At 38.8% G+C, this 18,987-nt stretch overlaps 1 protein-coding gene across 1 annotated transcript in view; it reads left to right on the top strand.

Moving 5' to 3' along the window:
- The window catches only part of COL1A2 (collagen type I alpha 2 chain), a 38,547-nt gene extending 31,556 nt beyond the window's left edge, over positions 1-6,991 (top strand). The window contains exons 43-52 of the mRNA XM_061468496.1: positions 1,464-1,517; positions 1,620-1,727; positions 1,923-1,976; positions 2,314-2,421; positions 3,050-3,103; positions 3,237-3,344; positions 3,794-4,040; positions 4,467-4,657; positions 5,740-5,982; positions 6,565-6,991. Of these exons, the coding sequence (XP_061324480.1) occupies positions 1,464-1,517; positions 1,620-1,727; positions 1,923-1,976; positions 2,314-2,421; positions 3,050-3,103; positions 3,237-3,344; positions 3,794-4,040; positions 4,467-4,657; positions 5,740-5,982; positions 6,565-6,711 (1,314 nt within the window). The 3' untranslated portion in view covers positions 6,712-6,991. The remainder of the gene's footprint in view (positions 1-1,463; positions 1,518-1,619; positions 1,728-1,922; positions 1,977-2,313; positions 2,422-3,049; positions 3,104-3,236; positions 3,345-3,793; positions 4,041-4,466; positions 4,658-5,739; positions 5,983-6,564) is intronic.
- Positions 6,992-18,987: the final 11,996 nt, after the last annotated feature.

Genomic DNA, 18,987 nt, shown 5'->3' on the forward strand with positions numbered 1-18,987 from the left:
TTTTCAGGATTGCTTTTATTTTATTCTGAGCCAAAGACAAATACAGACTAAAAATGGATGCAACTGAAGGCTGTTCTGCTAGCAAACCTGTACCTTGTGGTGTCTTCAGGGAAAGTTATAGCAGGATTATTACAGATATGGATTCCCCTCCTTGTCCTCAGCTACTGGAAAAATTCATCAAGGAACAAATTGTGTCTGAAATACTTCCGGGAGTCACTGTCAGAATCTTTTGAATTTTTGCTTAATTGCCAATAAGGATGAAGTGGAGAAAAGATTAACTCATTGTCAGAGCTGGAGGAAAAAAAAGTACATCCGAGAGGATGAGGTTTTGGCTATAGAGAATAATAATTCAGGAAAGGTTGTTTCTAGCAAATTTTCTTAAACGTCATGTTAGATGCCTGCTCTTTAACATTGTGGATGAGCTACACAGTGTTTCCCAATGTGTATTCCCTCACCACAAGATGTAAAATATGTCTTCAGGCTAAAAACATGCCTGTGTGGCAGGCAGTGCTGAACTGCAGTGATCCTTGCAGGTTAAGACACAGTGGAAGACCTGTGCTGTGCTGAAGGGGGAATGTGGGAACACTGGAGCAAAAAAAAATGCTCCATCTAATGTCCTGCCTCATCGTTGATTACTTGGAGGACAGGGCCCTGCTCTTAGCTCTTCATAGAGCAGGAAATAAATTTATCTATCCAATTGAACCATCCAAGGTAGGAGTTCACATTGAATAAGGGCATCCAAGTAGTGGTTACACATGACTTACACTTTACGAACAGTTAAAGTAAAACTTTAACACACTGTCTTGTCTCCTGTATCAGGCTTTCTCTGAGCCTTATCTAGGAAGCCTATTTGATAACCTGAAGCACTCTTGATGGAGGACTCCTGCAAGTCCTGAGATTTACAGGATTTCAAAGAGATCAGAAAATAGTAATTAAAAAGAAACAAACTTTCTGTTCTGTGGGAATTTTCTGGAGGAAGAGGTTTGATAGTGTACACAGTGAAATGGTTGAAGTGAAATTAACATTCTCAAAGGACGCCATTTAAGTTTGTGAAGTACCACAACAAAGTAGTTTGGCTGTGACTACTGTTTAAATCCTTTTCTCACCAGTGGCACTTTTCCCCTAAAAAGTAGGTCTCAGTTTTACAAGAGTGCAAGCTAGATGAAGATCACTGTTGTCCTGACCTTTTCTTTTAGAGAAATATAGCAAAACACAGTAATTTTCTTCTATACTGAATTTTGAAAAACCTGAAATACTTGAATACCATCATACTTTTCTAAGAACATTAATATTATTTAAGGGATTTGAGACTGGTATCTATAAGGGGGAGTTGGCTATCTTCAAGATTTATGCTATTCCATCTCAATATCATCTTACTCTTACTGGGACACTTAGACTGACACACAGTTCTCTGTGAGATGAAGGTTGATTGACTTCAGTATTTTTTTGTGGTATTTTAATAGGGCAATCCTGGAAGCGATGGTCCTCCAGGCCGTGATGGTGCTCCTGGTTTCAAGGTAACTTAGTCTTTTCTTTATTTGATAATCATGGAAGATATATTCCAATGTGTCAATCAGTAGTAACACACTGTCTCTCCTTTTCCATTCCTTTGTTCCCAGGGTGAGCGTGGTGCTGCTGGTAACCCCGGTCCCAGTGGTGCTGTGGGTGCTCCTGGTCCTCATGGCCAAGTTGGTCCTTCTGGAAAGCCTGGCAACCGTGGTGAACCTGTAAGTTGATGTGACCTTAATTTTTTTGATTCACCCAGGACTAACCTTTGTCTATCATATATATATATATACATTATACACCAAACCTCTACAATATGTGGGTAATTACTTTGCTTTCTGTAGAGATGTGTTTAGCATGGAACCTTTATTAGGTATAGTATAGAGCAGTGACATAATTCTCTATTCCTGCTTCAGGGTCCTGCTGGCGCTGTCGGTCCTGCTGGTGCTTTTGGTCCAAGAGGTCTTGCTGTAAGTCTGATTTCTAAATCCATTACCACACTGATGCAAGAAAACATGCTGTATTAATAAAGACTCACAACTATGCTCAAGACATGGGCCCAAAAAGTAGTGCTTAAGGAGCTGTAAATATTTACAGACCTAGAATCTCAATTGGCATTCATTTATGGGACTTTTCCCAAAGCTTTTGGGATTGACACTCTTCCTGGGTGTGTTAACAAGATGTACATATATGTATGAGGGGAAGCCCTAGGCGTAACATAGAATGCTCATCCTTAATCCTTGCTTTGACGGTAGTATGTGCTTGAAGCCTCTGTTTTATTCCTCTGACACCTCTATCCTTTCCTAGGGCCCACAAGGTCCACGTGGTGAGAAAGGTGAACCTGGTGATAAGGGGCATAGAGGTCTGCCTGGCTTGAAGGGACACAATGGATTGCAGGGTCTTCCTGGTCTTGCTGTAAGTAAATGCTTTTCAAGATTCTTAATATAAAGAGCAAAAAAAAAAAGTAAATATGCACAACCCAGCAGTTTGATACCACTTACTCCACTCAGCATCATCTTTCAAAGGCTGTAAGATTCTCTTTAAACTCTCCTTAATACAAAAATTTCATACTGCCATTGATAGTTTGATTTACTATCCATTAGTTGCCCTGAAGATCGACTACATTTGGCTACCACAGAATTCAAAAAGCTCTGCCTTTCTTTTAATATTATGTCTTATTTTGGCCAGAAATTGTAAAGCCTGTGCATCACAGAGAAGTAATTTGTAGATTTTCTTCCCCTTAAATTCTGGTATCTCCTTTAGGAATTCTGACTTCTATATTAAAGCTTTCTCTGAAAATCTGAAGAAACAATACAAGGAGTTTTATACATTATCACCTTAAATACCTCTTTATGTTCTCTCTCCTCCCCTCCCCAAACAGGCCTTTTATACCTCAACTCCACTAACAAATGCCATTAGCCCTAGATTCCCATTCTCTGACCACAAATATACATGCAAACTACAGCTCCTTCTTGAATCATGCAAAAACAAATGTGTGCCCCTGCATTTTTTTTAATGACTATGCTTGTGTCTTTCCCAATAGGGCCAACACGGTGATCAAGGTCCTCCTGGTAACAATGGCCCAGCTGGCCCAAGGGTATGTGAATTTAAGAGCATATTCAAATAACTCTCCCATTCCTTTTGTGCAATTGTATATGTGCACTACCATTTTTATGAAGCTCTATTTGTAGGGTTTTCTACTGCCATTAAACTGTTAAGTTTCCTTTCAGGGTCCACCTGGTCCTTCTGGTCCTCCTGGTAAAGATGGTCGCAATGGTCTCCCTGGACCTATTGGCCCTGCTGGTGCACGTGGCTCTCATGGTAGCCAAGGCCCTGCTGTAAGTATAATGTATTTTTAATTGATTTAACACATTTATGTCACAGTTGCAAGAAAATCACTTCAAAAGCTTAGCAGTTTAGGATAAGATGTGGGTTTATTTATTTAAAAACAAAATTATTATTAAAAATTAAAAACCCCCAAACAATCAAACCACCAAGTTCCAAACGTCTTTTGTTTTTAGCATCAAACTTTTCCTTAATAGGGCTACACCTTGTTTGTTTGTTATGGCCAGAGAGCAGATACACAAATAAGATGCTGTAGTCCTACACTGTGCATCTTTCACTGCTTGAGCCCACTGTAGTCACCACGGGGCAAGTCCATATGTGCTCAGATTAGAGCTAATGGTGCTAGGAGTTAAGTAGGACTATTCAGGTGTGGAAGCTTTAATTGAGAGAAACATATGTCTGATAGAATGCTTCTTGGCTTTTGCTTTTAAAAAAATTTTAGGGTCCTCCTGGTCCTCCTGGTCCCCCTGGTCCTCCTGGTCCCAATGGTGGTGGATATGAGGTTGGCTTTGATGCAGAATACTACCGGGCTGATCAGCCTGCTCTCAGACCCAAGGATTATGAAGTTGATGCCACTCTGAAAACACTGAACAATCAAATTGAGACCCTGCTGACCCCAGAAGGCTCCAGAAAGAACCCAGCTCGCACCTGCCGTGACCTAAGGCTCAGCCACCCAGAATGGAGCAGCGGTATGTTCTTGCCAGATGTTTGCCCATTCTGGCTCAGGGAGTCCTTCCAGCTGACTAGCTCTCTTTGGCGAATGGTATCCTTGGCCACCCAGTGAAAATACTAAATGACCCACAAAGAAGTTTTCTTTGCCTCCACCGAAAATAGACACAAGGACATTCTGAAAAGCTCTTTATAGCTATTGTTGCATGATTATTGCAATAATTTTTTCAAAATAATACAGAAAATATTTAACCTTAGCTTTCAAATACGGTTTCTTAGACATTAACAATCTAAAATATGCATTTATCCCAGTTATCACCTTAATATTGTATCTAGTTGTGATATTTGTGACCTCTCTGGATTACTATAGCAAACAAGTGAATATAAACTGAATGCAAACACTAAGCTGAGCAAACTATTGTTTGCATTTCTTTCCTTCATGGCAGGCTTCTACTGGATTGATCCTAACCAAGGCTGCTCTGCGGATGCCATTAGAGCATACTGTGACTTTGCTACTGGCGAGACTTGTATCCATGCCAACCCTGACAATATTCCTGCCAAGAACTGGTACATCAACAAGAATCCCAAGGACAAGAAGCATGTATGGTTTGGTGAAACTATCAATGGTGGCAGCCAAGTAAGTGATGGATGGGAGGATGGTTGTTTCCTACTCTGCTGTCTGAAGAATTCCCAGTTCACTGACTCTCAGAAAGCAAACATATAAATTAAACTTTTAGAGGGGAAATATGAAAAAAGGGAACTACCTTTTATCCCAGGGGAGCAGAGTTCCAGTTCTGGTTTGGGTCACAGTTTGTTAAAAAGATTTCTCAGTATCTATTTTTTTCTTGTTGTCTGCAAATGATTAATTTGGCATGACTAATGGCTATTGCTAAGGGAAGCCTGGACTGGAATATAAAGACAGCACAGAAACTCTCTAAAAAAGTAAAAAACATCTTTGCTTATTCTTTTAGTTGAGATATTTTTTTATATATGACACTGTTCCTGAAAAGATAATTGTATTACACATCACAGATCCTGAGTGTATGCCACCATATCATTCAGAATTGCCAGTGTAATTAAAAACAAGAAATACATTTACTTGCACATTAGATACATTAGACACACCAGTCAATCGCAACTAAATAACTTCTTTAAAGCTAAAGAGATCTAATAACAGAATTCTTAACTTAAATTGAGTGGATCTTCTGATGAAATCACAGTGTCCAAGATCTTTCGCAGAACATAAGATTGATCTCACTGGGTCAAAAAGTCTAGGGTCCTGTTTCTTACAGTGGCTAAAAGTAGATGCTGTACAAGAATGCAAGAATGAAGCAAACTTTTGTAATACCTGTAGACACTATTCTATTTGACTAGTAACAGAAATTCAGTTTTTTCTTGAGACAGGCATTATTTGTACATCTATGGAAACAGTATTTTGTCTTCCTCAAACTTGTCTGATCTTATCTTTGAATGCACACAAACTGTTAACACCCTATCTTGGAACAGAGTTCTACAGTAATGTCCACTCGTGTCTGGTTTTCAGTCTGTTCCTGCTAGTTTTATTTGATGCACTTTAGCTCTTGGAGTTGCAACAGACAAGCAATTGCAGACTTACATGATTATTTTTTAATGTTCCTAGAGCAAATATCACATACTTCCATTACAGACATCCACTGCTCCACAGCAGTACCACTGACTGGGTTCCTTTTTGTTTTTCAGTTTGAATACAATGATGAAGGAGTGACCTCAAAGGATATGGCCACACAACTTGCCTTCATGCGTCTGCTGGCCAACCATGCCTCCCAGAACATCACCTACCACTGCAAGAACAGCATTGCTTATATGGATGAGGAAACCGGCAACCTTAAAAAGGCTGTCATACTGCAGGGATCCAATGATGTTGAACTACGAGCTGAAGGCAACAGCAGATTCACTTTCAGTGTTCTTGAGGATGGCTGCTCTGTAAGTAATGTAGAAACCATGGGCACTATGATTGCCCATGCTTAAGCACATAGTTGGGGACAGAGTTGGGCTTTGATTTATTTGAATTAGAGCATCAGTGAAACCAGCAAAATTTTACCCACTGAAGATAAATAGCTCAAAAAAAACAGCTATGCCAGATCGTTAAAAAGTGGGAAGGACTGGGGTACAAACGAATCCTGCCTTGTACTGTGCAGTGTGGCAAAAGAGAAAAAGCTTTTCAGAGAGACTAGACCCAAATTCTGTGTAAGCTGAAGATTGATAAGAAAACAGTGCACAAGCTGAAGGAGGGGCAGGATCTTTAAGTCTTGAAAAACTGAGGCAGGTGTTTCTGAGCTACCAATGAATAATATGGCAGCTCATGTAGACCATCACAAATGTGACTTCAGAAGATTAAACACTTTCTCTGTATCAGTGCTCTAAATACTTGGATATGGGTATCTAATTTGCAAACAATGGCAGCAAAACTAGTATGAAGTTCTTTCAGAAATTATCCATTCAGGTGAAGCAATTCTCAATACCATAAACAATACAATAACGATTGCAATGAATCTTCTCTTGCAGAGAAAGAACAACCAATGGGGCAAAACAATCATTGAATACAGAACAAATAAGCCATCCCGCTTGCCCATCCTTGACATTGCACCTTTGGATATTGGCGGCGCTGACCAAGAATTCGGTTTGGACATTGGCCCAGTCTGTTTCAAATGAATGAACTAAAATTAACTTAAAGCCTCTTCCAAATTATTCTCTTGTCATTTCTTTTTATAATGAAAGCTGACTCCTTCCATTTCTTCTGTTCATCTACTTGCTTAAACTCTGGGCGAAAGAGAAGGAGAAGAATTGATTGGAGCATTGTGCAATGAAATTTAATACAGCCCCAAAAGGACTTGGAAGTCTTTCAAGATTTAACACCTTGCTGTGGGAAATGTCAACCTTTGTAAATTAAAAAAAAAAAAACAAAATAAAAAAATCATGAAAGTTTGCACCACTTGTGGCCTTTGAATATCTTCCATGGAGGAAGTTTAAAACCATGACTTCCAAAGGTTTAAACTACCTCATACACTAAATCAAGTGTGATCCATATCTTTTGTAGGTACTTCTCCTTATGATCTGAGGTACTTTCAGTTCCACTCAAAATACAGTGGTGCTAATTGCGTTATTACAGACTATCTTTCCGATACTTGAACTTTGATGGTGCTAGTAGCATTTGAAGTATCACTTCTCTGTTTTTTTGAAGTCTGTCTCAAAGCTTAGAATGTCCTGTCTCACCCACAGCTTAAGCATGTGGATAATTTTTCCTCAACTTTGTCCTCTTCCTCCAAAATCAGGTGTTCCCATTTTTGAATCTCATTTCCATCTCCTACGATGGGTTAAAAAAAAAAATCATCATTTCTCAAGAAAAGAAAGAAAATGTATTTTGTATATGTGAGATGTTTAAATAAATTGTGAAAAAAAAATAAAGCATTCCAGTGTTCCAAAAGAAACTATTTAATGAGTTAAGTTACTTGCTTAGATGCAGATATTTATTTATACCCAGAATTTACAATACATTTGCATTACTGCAGCTATCTTAGCCCACTGCTATAAAACATTTGCTTAGAGTATTCAAAGACTGCCTACAACTGACTTAAGGGTGTGATTGTCTATTTGACTCTTTGTTTCAAAACCACCTTTTGACAAGTCCACGAGGAACTCAATAACTCCATGCCTCATAGTATGAGAAGTTCAGGAGCAGAAATAATCCCTTCCTTTTTTTCAAAATGCTAAACAGGATTAATGGCTGAAAGAAGGATAATCTCACTTAAGCATGGAAAGAAAATTAAGCTTCTTTGAAGACAGGAAGCTGCTGGCTGTTGACAGAGCTGTGCTTGCTGTGCTGTGCTGAGCAGAACTGTGCCTGTGTGCTCTGGAAATGATGTGCAGAGGTCTATGCAAGGAATCTCTAAATTTAGTTGCCTTGTCAGGAAGATCAGGGTTTGTTACGCCATTGCAGTTCCGTCAGTTCTATGTGAGACACAGAACTATCCGCTGTTGCTAACCTTAATAATTTACAACCACAAAAACACCATGGAAAGGAAAGACTGTTCTTAATCTGAGGCCTTTTAAGAGACTACTGTAACACAGTGCATTTCTGAAAACCCCGAATGAACTGCAGTTCCAACAGCCATGTTTCTGGAATCAACGAAGGTGCTCGCGGAGCACATGGAGGACCATGAAGACAACAGCAAAAGCAGGTAAGGGAAGAAGTGAGACAGGCTTAGTCCGCAGGATCCCCCAAAGGGAAGCGTGAGGAAAATATCCAGGAGTTCCCTGTAACCTGAAGAAAGCACCACTCCAAAGGTTACATCAAAGGTTAGCAGCTGAGAGTCTGAAGGCAGCTCCAAATGGTGCACGAAGGTATAAGCACTAAAAACTGTTTCCAAAGAAAGGTTTTCGTTCATGCTTGCAATGAACTGTATAAAGAAAAAAGGGCAAACGTAAAAACATGGCCCTACATGCAGCTGCTCTGTGCCCACAGCTCTGTGCTGAATTAGTAAAAGGGGAATTGCCATGATAAAATAAAACCCATTTTTTCTTGAGCAGAATATACTGCAGGTAAATACCTGCATTTATTCATTGGACCATGGTGATTCTTAAAGCGTTAATATTTTTATCATTGTCTTAGTATTTCAAAATATAATTTTAGATGTTGTTCTAAAAAGAAAATAATATGTTAAGATGTTAAAAGTTTATTTTCTCATAGATTATTTATAAGCCAGGAAGTTCTTACATGACTGAAAATATAAAACCGCATCCCTCAGACTGTGTAATCAACTATGACATATGAAGGTTATTGCTAGGGCTGGGAGGAGGACAATTGCTGCTTGGGAATGAAAAAAAAAACAAACCACAGTTAAAGTAACATGTGAAGTTTAGAAAGGAAACTACAAAGGGCAAATGCTCTCTCTTTTGTCATCTTCTGATTTCTCCTTTGCTCTCTGTGATCTGTTCCACAGCATGTCCTGCCAGGCAGAGAATGCTTGCTTTCTACCAGGCCATTGGTAACTTCCAAATTCTTCTCTGTTTTCACACCTTGACCACAGAAGTGGACTCATTTGGAAACAAAGCCACAAAAAATACATAGCACCTACCTCACAACTTCTAAACTTATTAGCGCCAAGAAGATAGTGTGGTTTGCAGGCTTGAAGCACATCAGAACTTACTGCACAATCAAGTATTTTGCTTATGTTATGTACAATATTGAAGAAACTGTCTTTTCTCTCCAGGATTGTAGCTGAAAATAACTGAGATGAATCGCAGACAGGGCAAGGAGCCTTCATATCATCTAATTTCAGGAATATAAAATGTTGAATAAACTTCTGGTAAAGTGAGCTTAATTATCCTCGGGAGTAGTCTGCCTCGTTAAAAGGATTATCTCTGGAGAATTTAATTATGACCAGGTATTTATCAGTAGTAATGCAACCAGTTTAAATTAACATAAATTAGTTTAAACAACAGGGTTAAAAATAGATTAAAGTTTGCATTCAGAACAAGAAGAAATCTGGAAGGCGTTTCAAACACTGAGATAACGGCAAGTTCAGATAAAGCAATATGTGGTGCATAAACGAAGATCTTTCACAGAAATGACTGTATGTCTGTATTCTTAGGCTAGAAGAAATTTGTCCTTTCCTGGAAGATGGGTGACTGACTACAGGCATTACATGAGCAAAATTTCCCAAATGTGATTCCATGCTTGAGTGTACTCTCCAACTAACCATCAAACGATGGTTCTCATTAAGCCAAATATAAGTATCAAAACAAATGCAACATTTGAATGCCATTTCGAACACAAGCATTTGAAATACATGTAATTAATTCCAATAATTACCAACACCGTCTTAAAAACATGTATTTTATTTTCTCTTACTCCATTCAAGCTACTGAAACTGGTTGGTTGGGTGAAATGAAACAAGTTTTCTAGAACGCAAATCCTCAAGACCCTTAGAGGACCAGCAAAAGCAGTTCTCCACACGCATAGTGCACCACCTATTGACTTAACCACTCATTACCGGCTCCTGCAGAGAGTTTTTCTTGTTTTGGTTGTTTTTTTGCCTGAATTCACTGTCATGGTTACTATCCAAATCTTCTGACCTGCTGACCAAGGGATCAGTATTACAGCTCATCCTGAAAACATATTAGTTTATCAGAAGAGCACCCATCCAAACCAGGAAAGCTCCTGGCAACAAACTGCAGTCTTACTCAGACTAGAAAAGACAATAATGATTTAGACTTTGAGGTGTCAGGTTCTATGAATCAGAAACAGCAGATGCAAATTCATCTGATTAAGAGCTTACAAATGTTTTTTAACATGCAGTCCTTAACTCACCTGCCAAGCTGCTGCAACAACCTCTGTGCAAAGATACCACTGTTAGATGGACTTTTGTCATTTTAGGTATGCAGTACTATTTAGTACTTTTTACTATCTGAAGCTCATGATAGCATTATCTTGCCCAGAGAAGCTGTGGCTGCCTCATCCCTGGCAGTGTTCAAGGCCAGGTTGGACAGGGCTTTGAGCAACCTGGTCCCCATGGCGGGGAGTGAAACCAGATGATGTTTAAGGTGCCTTCCAACCCAAACCGTTCTTTGATTCTGTGATACTGAAAATAACAAATTTAAACTGATTATCTGATGTGATCTACTGTGTTGAAAAACGGCCGGGATTTCTCTTCATTTTCAAGTTGCTTTGCACTCTTCTGCCACCTTGAGGGGGTAGAGCCATCTTCTGAAAAACAGGAGGTGTTTCTAAGGCTTATTTGCAGAATGGAAGCACTCTGTCAAAGCCGACAGACAAGAGTAAAGATCCCTTCTGGTTGTATTAGGTACTTTTTTTCCCCTTAGATCAAGGCCATATAAATATTATATGTATATATAGTTTGTTCTTGTCTCACGTCTTTATCAGCTAATTCTCGACTTCCTGCTTCCATGTCAATAGTATGTTAGGGTTTTTGCTTTCAGCTTTGAAAACAGCATTTTGATTGCCTCTTTGCTAGTATTTAGATCCTTATGCTCCAGCACTATAGAAAGGAAGACATCTGAAAAGATTAAATTCTTCCACACACCGTGAAAACAGGCAGACGAGCAGTGGATAGAGAGTTGTATCTGTTTTCCCTGTGAGACTGTGGGCTTAAAGTATGACACAGAAGGGCTGACTCAAACTGATAACAAGAGACAACTGCTGAAGGATATGGGCTTCAGTAGTTTCACTGCATATAGTTTTGTTCTGGTTTTAAGCTCTAGAGAAAGTCATATTCTTTTAGTTAAGCCTCTCAGTGCAAGTGTTTTTAAAGCATAAGCAGAACATCACATCAAAGAATTAGATCCATATGCCTATCATTAGAAGCAACTATTAGTGTGCCATACACAGGAAAGTTAAAGCTAGAAACAATAACAGCTGTCCTGCAGATTCCAACTCACCAGGCTCATAACACAACATTTCTTCAAATGGCACAACTACTCAGCTATCTGTTAATTCCTAAATGACAAATCTTTGCTAAGCCTGAGGTGCACAGTAGCCCATGTTGGCATTTTGCATATCTATGTTTACATTTCAACATCATAAAATTATATAGACCCATTAGAGCTCACAGAAACACAACAGAGCACCATACAGACAAAAATAAAGGACAGAACAGTGTGAACCCTAAGAACACTCTGTGATATTCTTCTTAAATTGAACTACCTCTATGCAATTTCATCTTTAAATAACGATGCAGGGAAATATTTCAGTCTGTTAACCCATTGCTGATACTTCAGCAAACTCATGTTTCAGTGAGCCTGAGGCTAACAGAGAATTTGTTTTCCAAGGTTCCATAGAATCATTTGGGTTGGAACTGACTTTAAAGACCATCTAGTTCCAATCCCCCTGCCATGTACAGACAAAAGGGAACAATCATCTCAGGGTGGGCTCAAACCACCAACCTTTTGATTAACAGCCTAACATGCTAACCGATTGTGCCACAGAGACTCCCTACTCCCAACTAATTTGTAATAAAAACAATTTTCCTCCCTAAATTAAAATTACCTTCCTAAAAACATCGATTCCAAGTACCTGAGCTACTCTGCACTAAATCCTACTGTTATCTTTCAAGCTGAAAAAACCTTAAAATGCAGTGTTTCTTTGTAGTTGGTCATATGAGATCTAAGTAATTCAGTGCTCAAATGGAAGAAATACTCAACAGCACCCTGTAAATTCCAGTAAGAAATTACAATAGAAAATAGAAAATAAATAATGTTGTCATTATTGGAGAAATGGTGGCAGGTTTTCCCTATTTAGTGTGGAGAAAAAAGCACTCCTCCAAAGGCTTGATCTCTCACTATCAAAATCAACAGATAGGGATATTTTCCAAAATCAACACATAGGGATATTTTCCTCACTCAGTCAAGCATGCCCAGTTCCACCTAATTTCAAACTCATTTTAAAAAAGTTGGGAAATTAGCATAACTCGAAAGAGACAGAGTTACATCAAGTTCAGTGAGAAATGACCTTCTGGAGATACAGGTTATAAAACCTGGTTTATTCCATTTCTAATATAGCTTGGGTTTCACTCCTGAAACAATATTATAGAATCAAGTATATAATTATCAGTTGCGTGAAAAAATCAGAGTTGACATTTAATAATTTCCAAAAAGTATATTTTTGCACAGGCACCCCTAACAGTCACCTACAATTTTTCATGCACAAATAAAGTTTCCCATGTTTTGACTCTTCCATTTTAGCTTTTGTCCCATAAATTACTCACACTTTCCCATTTTTATATTTGCTTTTAAGTTTTAAATACCATAGCTTGTTCATAGCTGGTTCCACAGTGAAATATGTGCTTCTTTTACAATCACCCAGTTTCCCTGCCTGAAACACTGCTGGATAAGCAACAGCAGCTGAGAAAATGAAGGGAAGGCTGCTGAATTGAGGACAGCTTAAAAATTGCTCTGCAGAGCTGGGGTATTCTCAGTGGCCAGATGAAGGAATTGCAGTGCATCCTCCCCCCCAGCAGCATTAAATAGCCTAGTCAAGTATTTGCCAATTGACATAGGTATATTTAATATTTCATTTTCTATTTTGGAGAGGTTCTGAAACACTAAAGTGCACAAAAACATGGTGTCAATCATACATAAGTGTAAACATGCCGGTCAGCTTTGGGGTCTGAAACACAGTGGAACATTCTTCCAGTTTCTCATAGGCAGCAGGAGACGTAACTTCATTCATCGTTCACACTTACATTGTGCTTATTTTTTATTTAGCCAAATGTCCATTGTTGTCAGAGAGAGCGACCGGAATCAAAAGAACGACTCAATATGAGTTATGCTTCTTGTTCGTTTTATACAAATCCTTAACCCCTTTTATACTATTTCTTACATACACTTACAGTGATTTGGCATATTATGATTGGATACATGTCCTGAAGACCCTTGGTGACTAACATATAATTGGTTAAACACAGGTGTGAGAACTCGACCTCGAAAGCTTGCCAACGGTCCACAGTTCTCATTAACTTGGTGAATTCCAGCCTCTTATCTTGCTTGCTTAAACTTCTTCGGGCCTCTCATGGCCCTGCTGTATCTTTCAGGATTATTCAGAGTTTATGTACCAATTATGCATTCTCCCATGAGAACACTGTCTCCACACGTTGTGACATTGAAGTTTGCTTCTGTCCAGTCTCAAGGACTACCCCATCCCACTGTTCCAGGCATTACTGCAGGGAATAATGGCTGCTTCACTTCTCACTTTCTTTTCTAACAGAAAAGCTATGCCTTCTTGTTCTTTTTACCTACCTTCAACTCTCAAAATGTCACTCCTTCCTTATACTGCTTTTATCTTGTGAACACTGTTTTGCAAGGAAATCCAACTTTCCTCATTATCTGAGCCTCTTTGTGATGTTCTTTTGATCACACAAAAGGTTCTGCCTGTTTTCCTTTTTTCTTTGCTGTGTTTCACTCTATGTTGATTGCTGACCCCATTACAGACTTCAGGCTTTGAAAACTGAAGAGCATCAACAGGCACAAGTCATGAACAAAGCTGAAAGAGTAGGTGCTATGCAAGCACAGAATGAAAAGATTCCTCCTAGAGTTGAAACGAGTGAAGCCTGTTCAAGCAGGGCTAGCAGGCAAGTAGGTGTGTGAAAAGACTTTTAAAAGCTTTTAATAGGAGTTCTATTATCTTATAAATCATGTTAAAAAACTATATATTTGGGCTTAAACTGTTTCCAGATGGTATCATGGGAAAGAGCACGCTTGTTTCAGTAGCACAAAGTATAAAAATTAGACTAAAGACTGGACCTAGTTGGCCTATAGACAGGATGAAAATTCAGTTATATTTTCATGTTAAATTTGTAGTAATGGAGCTTTATATTAGTGATTTGATATTAACCCCTAGAAATGATGTGCACTCAGGCATTGCTCCTCTGGGATGAATCCCATGCTTGTTTGGGTGGTTGCACTTCAAGATGCACTGAATCCTTCCTGAACAGTTGGATCATCTACCTGTTTGGTTTTTTAACATTTCTTTAGCTAATATTCTTTAACATTTTAAAATGTAGAAAGAATCAGTACTAAGTTGGTTTTTGGTCTATTACATCTATAAAAACTATTCTGCCCATGTATTTCATTCAGTCTTCTATTACATTGTTTTAGTTCATTTGCTATATTCCCTAATTAGTGTTTTCTGTAAAGTTCTTCCTGGAATTTCCTTACTTCTTAGCTTCAGGTCAGGGTAATTAATAAATGAAAATAGGGTAATGAATAAATGAAAAGAAACTCTCACACAGATACCTGGCTTTTTTATCAGTGTACACCTGCCTAACATCATCAGTGGACAAAGGTGACTTTTGATGAAGGATATGTTTTAGCTGCACACTAACCATAAGCTGCCTGAGACACTGAAGTAGGACTTTCCGAACTCAAGTCTAAGTATTTTTTAATGGACCAGTATCAGACAGACTACTAATTGACTGCACAGAATGTTAATGATGATTAGAGTTAATGATTTTTTCTAGATATTACACTGATAAAAATGGAAATTGTATATTTATAATTTTTTTTTTCTCTGTTTTAAAAAGGACATGGTAATTACAGGATGAAATACGTATTAGGGAAGACTTCTAATGATCTTAAGGTCCTTTCCAACCATAACTATTCTATGATTCTATGACACAGCTTGGACAGTGGCTGTGTAGGCTTCCAAAGACTGTCCCATAAAGTATTCTGAATTTTAAAGAGACACATCTGGGAGCATAAGGGGGAACCAGGAAGAGGAACAATGTGAAAACAAATGTTGATAAAATAAGAGTAACTCAGTTTAACAACGAGCTAACAGTGACTGCCATTTTCTCTCAACTAAGACTCAAAGAGAGGCGGGTAATAGGAAAAACGTAGTACCTGCAAACTAAGAAACTCACTTAAATGGAAAATTCTTAACCCTTTACGTTGACGAATATGAAACTTTGAGGATAAGAATCTAAGCAAAACCAACAGATTTTCATCAATGAACTGTGCAGAGACCTGGTCTGGACTGAAGACTGCATTAACTGCACCATGTTGACTACACCCTGTGATGCAGAAAGATGCAACCTTTCCACTGTCCTTAATGGAAGAGGACAGATGACTTAAACATTTTCAGTTTGGCTATTTCCTTTCTAGCCTTGAATGGTCTTCCATCAAAGAGAAGGACACTCTTAAAAAACCTATGACCTGTGGACTTTGCTGTCACCATCCTAGCTAACTAGGCCATGGCAGTTAAACCTCAGGTGTAAAGGGTGCGGCCAGTTCTGCGCAAGCTGCACTTCACCTAAAAAATCCACTGCGCAGGCTGGAAGGGCTCACTCTCACTCTCACTTGTCTATGGACATGTGAGGGTCTAAACGGTAGGTGACAAGGTGCATAGGAAGCTGAAGATCCAACGCTGCATGTGGGCGGACCAGTGCATGAGCAGCTCGAGTTAGCTCAGTTGACAGTCATGGTTGGACACTTCCTGATTGCCTAAACAGCCTTTTTCTCCAATCAGATTTGGATATCCCACTTACGCTTCGTCACAGTGCTTATGGTAAGCTTGGTTAAAGCCATTCCCAAATCTTTGCTCACGAAGCCAAGCCATCATCATCATCATTTCCCTTCCCTGTCTCCGTTCCTTCAATCCACCTCTATTTTAGATCCACAGAAACCTGAAATGGAAACACTATTGAGACTCATGTTATAGAACCACAGATGTATTTATCTACTACTGATAAAGCTAACTATAGCCTTTGTAGATGTGATTTCAAAACTACTTCACTTAATATGAGCTTGATTTTAGTACAGACTATTGAGGAACCGTTTTTATAACTGTTACAAAATCAGAAATCTGCAAAAGCAGCAATTTGTGTCAGAATTCCTAAGATCTTACAGGTTTGGTGATATTTTAGTTTCATTATTTGACTGAGACAGTACTCAGGGTACGCTGTTTGATTGACTAGGTCTACTGAGAATAAATCTTACTCTCTGTACAACCTCTTCATTAATGCAATCAAGTATTTGCAATAAACAGCTACCATGCATGCACACAGAGTCATAGAATGGTTTGGGTTGGAACATGCCATGTGGAAACTTCATGCTTATGGGTTGATTGTCCCTACAAAGCTGAAAACTCAGCAATTAAAATGCCTGATGCCATCATTTGGCAAGTACACAAAAGCTGTTGAAACAAAAGCTGCAGTATTGAGAATATTACCCTTCTCAGGAATCTGTTGGAGACACAGCTTTATTTCTGGAATTAGAATATGACCAGAGCAATCTAACAATGCTGCACAAACTAAATTAGGGTGTGAAATGGTTTGGGATATGGCTGTTGCTACTGATTAACGGTTTAACACTTAACCTCTAAGGTAAAGTAGGGGTTATTCAGTTAGTATATAACAAGCAGTATGTTCCTTATAAACATATGAACATTTTCCTTACTGAATTTACAGATTAGAGGTAAGCTACCATTTTAATTCCAGCTCTTTTCTAAAAAAAAGTATATTTGCCTACATTCCTTGCTAGATGGATAAATAATTCCACTCCTATACAGATATAAAAATTCTAAAGGGAAAACATCACAAGAATGCCCTAGTATTCCTTTGACTGAGACTGTTTAAATATAATTTCTCTGACTTTATACTGTAGTAGTCACTTCATCTGTTCCTACATGCTCAGTCCTTGGGATTGCTGTGCGCCTTTGACCAAAGACAGTAAATCTAACTAAATCTAAGCTACATGTGACTGTAATGCTGAAAGCAGGAAAATCAAGAGAAGGGGATCTACTGTGAACTAAGCTGATCAGCAATCTCGTATGTGTGAGCCAGGTTTGATCCACAGCACAAAGCTCTCCTTCTGTTTACACCGAGCCTGACAAGCAAAGTGAAGAAGCAGCAGAGGAAGAATTATCTCACCAAAATTAGACCTGTGTAAGTAGCATCTGTTCAATTCAAACTTAATATCTAAATTCAACAGAGTCACCATTCCTGATGGTAAATCATCCACCTTAATTCTAACTTAATGAGTAAATTACTGGCACCTTACTTGCACCATTCTACAGAGGCAGATCAATGATTAGTTTAAAACGGATTGGTTCCCTCTAAGTGGTGGAGTTATGTGAGATGAACCCCACGTTTCCTGACTGCTTTATTACATTGACACATAGGGGAAGTAGTGCAGCCAAAACCCACAAAAATCTTTTTAGCTTCTGTCATTACTGACCATACACACCACCACACTCTTATGAAAATAGTGAATTTAGTTAAGCCAAGGCTATGTCTGTAGAAAATAGAAACATGAAATGCCTCCTGATGCTTTTCATTCCTAATATTCACAGATGTTAATATTCATGGATGTTACCCCATGCATGCAGTAGTATTATATCTCCTCTGCCTCCCAAAGGAACTGCTTTTCTGTTTGCTGGGTCTTCTCTCTGCAGCTGCTGTAGGTATTCTCTTCCTGCTGACAGCCTTTGGTGCTTCCAGCAGTTCAAGCAGAAAACCAATGCGAAGCTTTAGCATTTGCAAAACAAAAGCTGAGGTTTGACAGATCAGAAGAGCTGGCAGACTTCTAGTTTACTTCCAGCACTCTGAGTTTATCGGCAGACAGGAAAATAGGTTAGGCACATAATTTACAAAGCTACTTCTAGCTAATAGTAATTCATGTCTGGAGTTGATTCCATAGTGTACTTTGCAATCCCTAATTAGCCTTTTATATCAGCTCTGTTATATATAGTGGCTTCGGTGTGAGTTACTTAGTTATATCATGCCAAATTCAATTAGCCTGTGAAAAACAAGGAGGTATCTGTAAGAAGCAAGGCTGCATGCATGCAGAACACTTCCTAACTCATGGCACTTCAGCCAAAAGCTTCTGACTGAACTGAGAGAGATCTCTCTTGCTGAACACCTGAGCAATGTCTCCAAAGGAGCGATGAAGCAAAAGCAGATGCCTTACATCCATGTAAATATTTAATATACACTGATGGATTTTTCTTATTAAGATATTCAACCTGCAACAAGATCAGTATGCATTTGAACAGTCCTAAAATAACAGACATGTAATCCACACATCATTTTCAAGCATCACTGAAGGCAAATGTTAGTGCTTCATGACAAATGAGGACTTCCCAGGGACTTCCAGCAGTAGGCAGCACATTTAAAAGAGCCTTCTGAAGGCTGTGAGACGGAGTGAGCATTTCTGGATGTTGTCATTTTCTGAGATATCTGTAATATGGTTGTTTTGGTAACTTTTTAATTTCTGCTGTTCTTTCATTGGAAGAAGCTGATTCAAATTATGAACCCTGAAATCCTCCAGAGAGACCTTGCACTAGAGAGCTGAATTCTTTTTGAGAGGAAAAGTTATATTTCTCTGTTCAAACACTGTACCTAACTGAGAAGCTGAGTCAACACTTCAGGAGCTCCAGCTGAACTCCATCCTTTCTGCATCTATACAGCTTACAGT

Source organism: Pezoporus flaviventris, unplaced genomic scaffold, assembly GCF_033815535.1.
Source record: "Pezoporus flaviventris isolate CSIRO_AGI_PZ_B2104156 unplaced genomic scaffold, CSIRO_AGI_Pfla_v1 ptg000047l, whole genome shotgun sequence".
NCBI classification, from domain to species: Eukaryota; Metazoa; Chordata; class Aves; order Psittaciformes; family Psittacidae; genus Pezoporus; species Pezoporus flaviventris.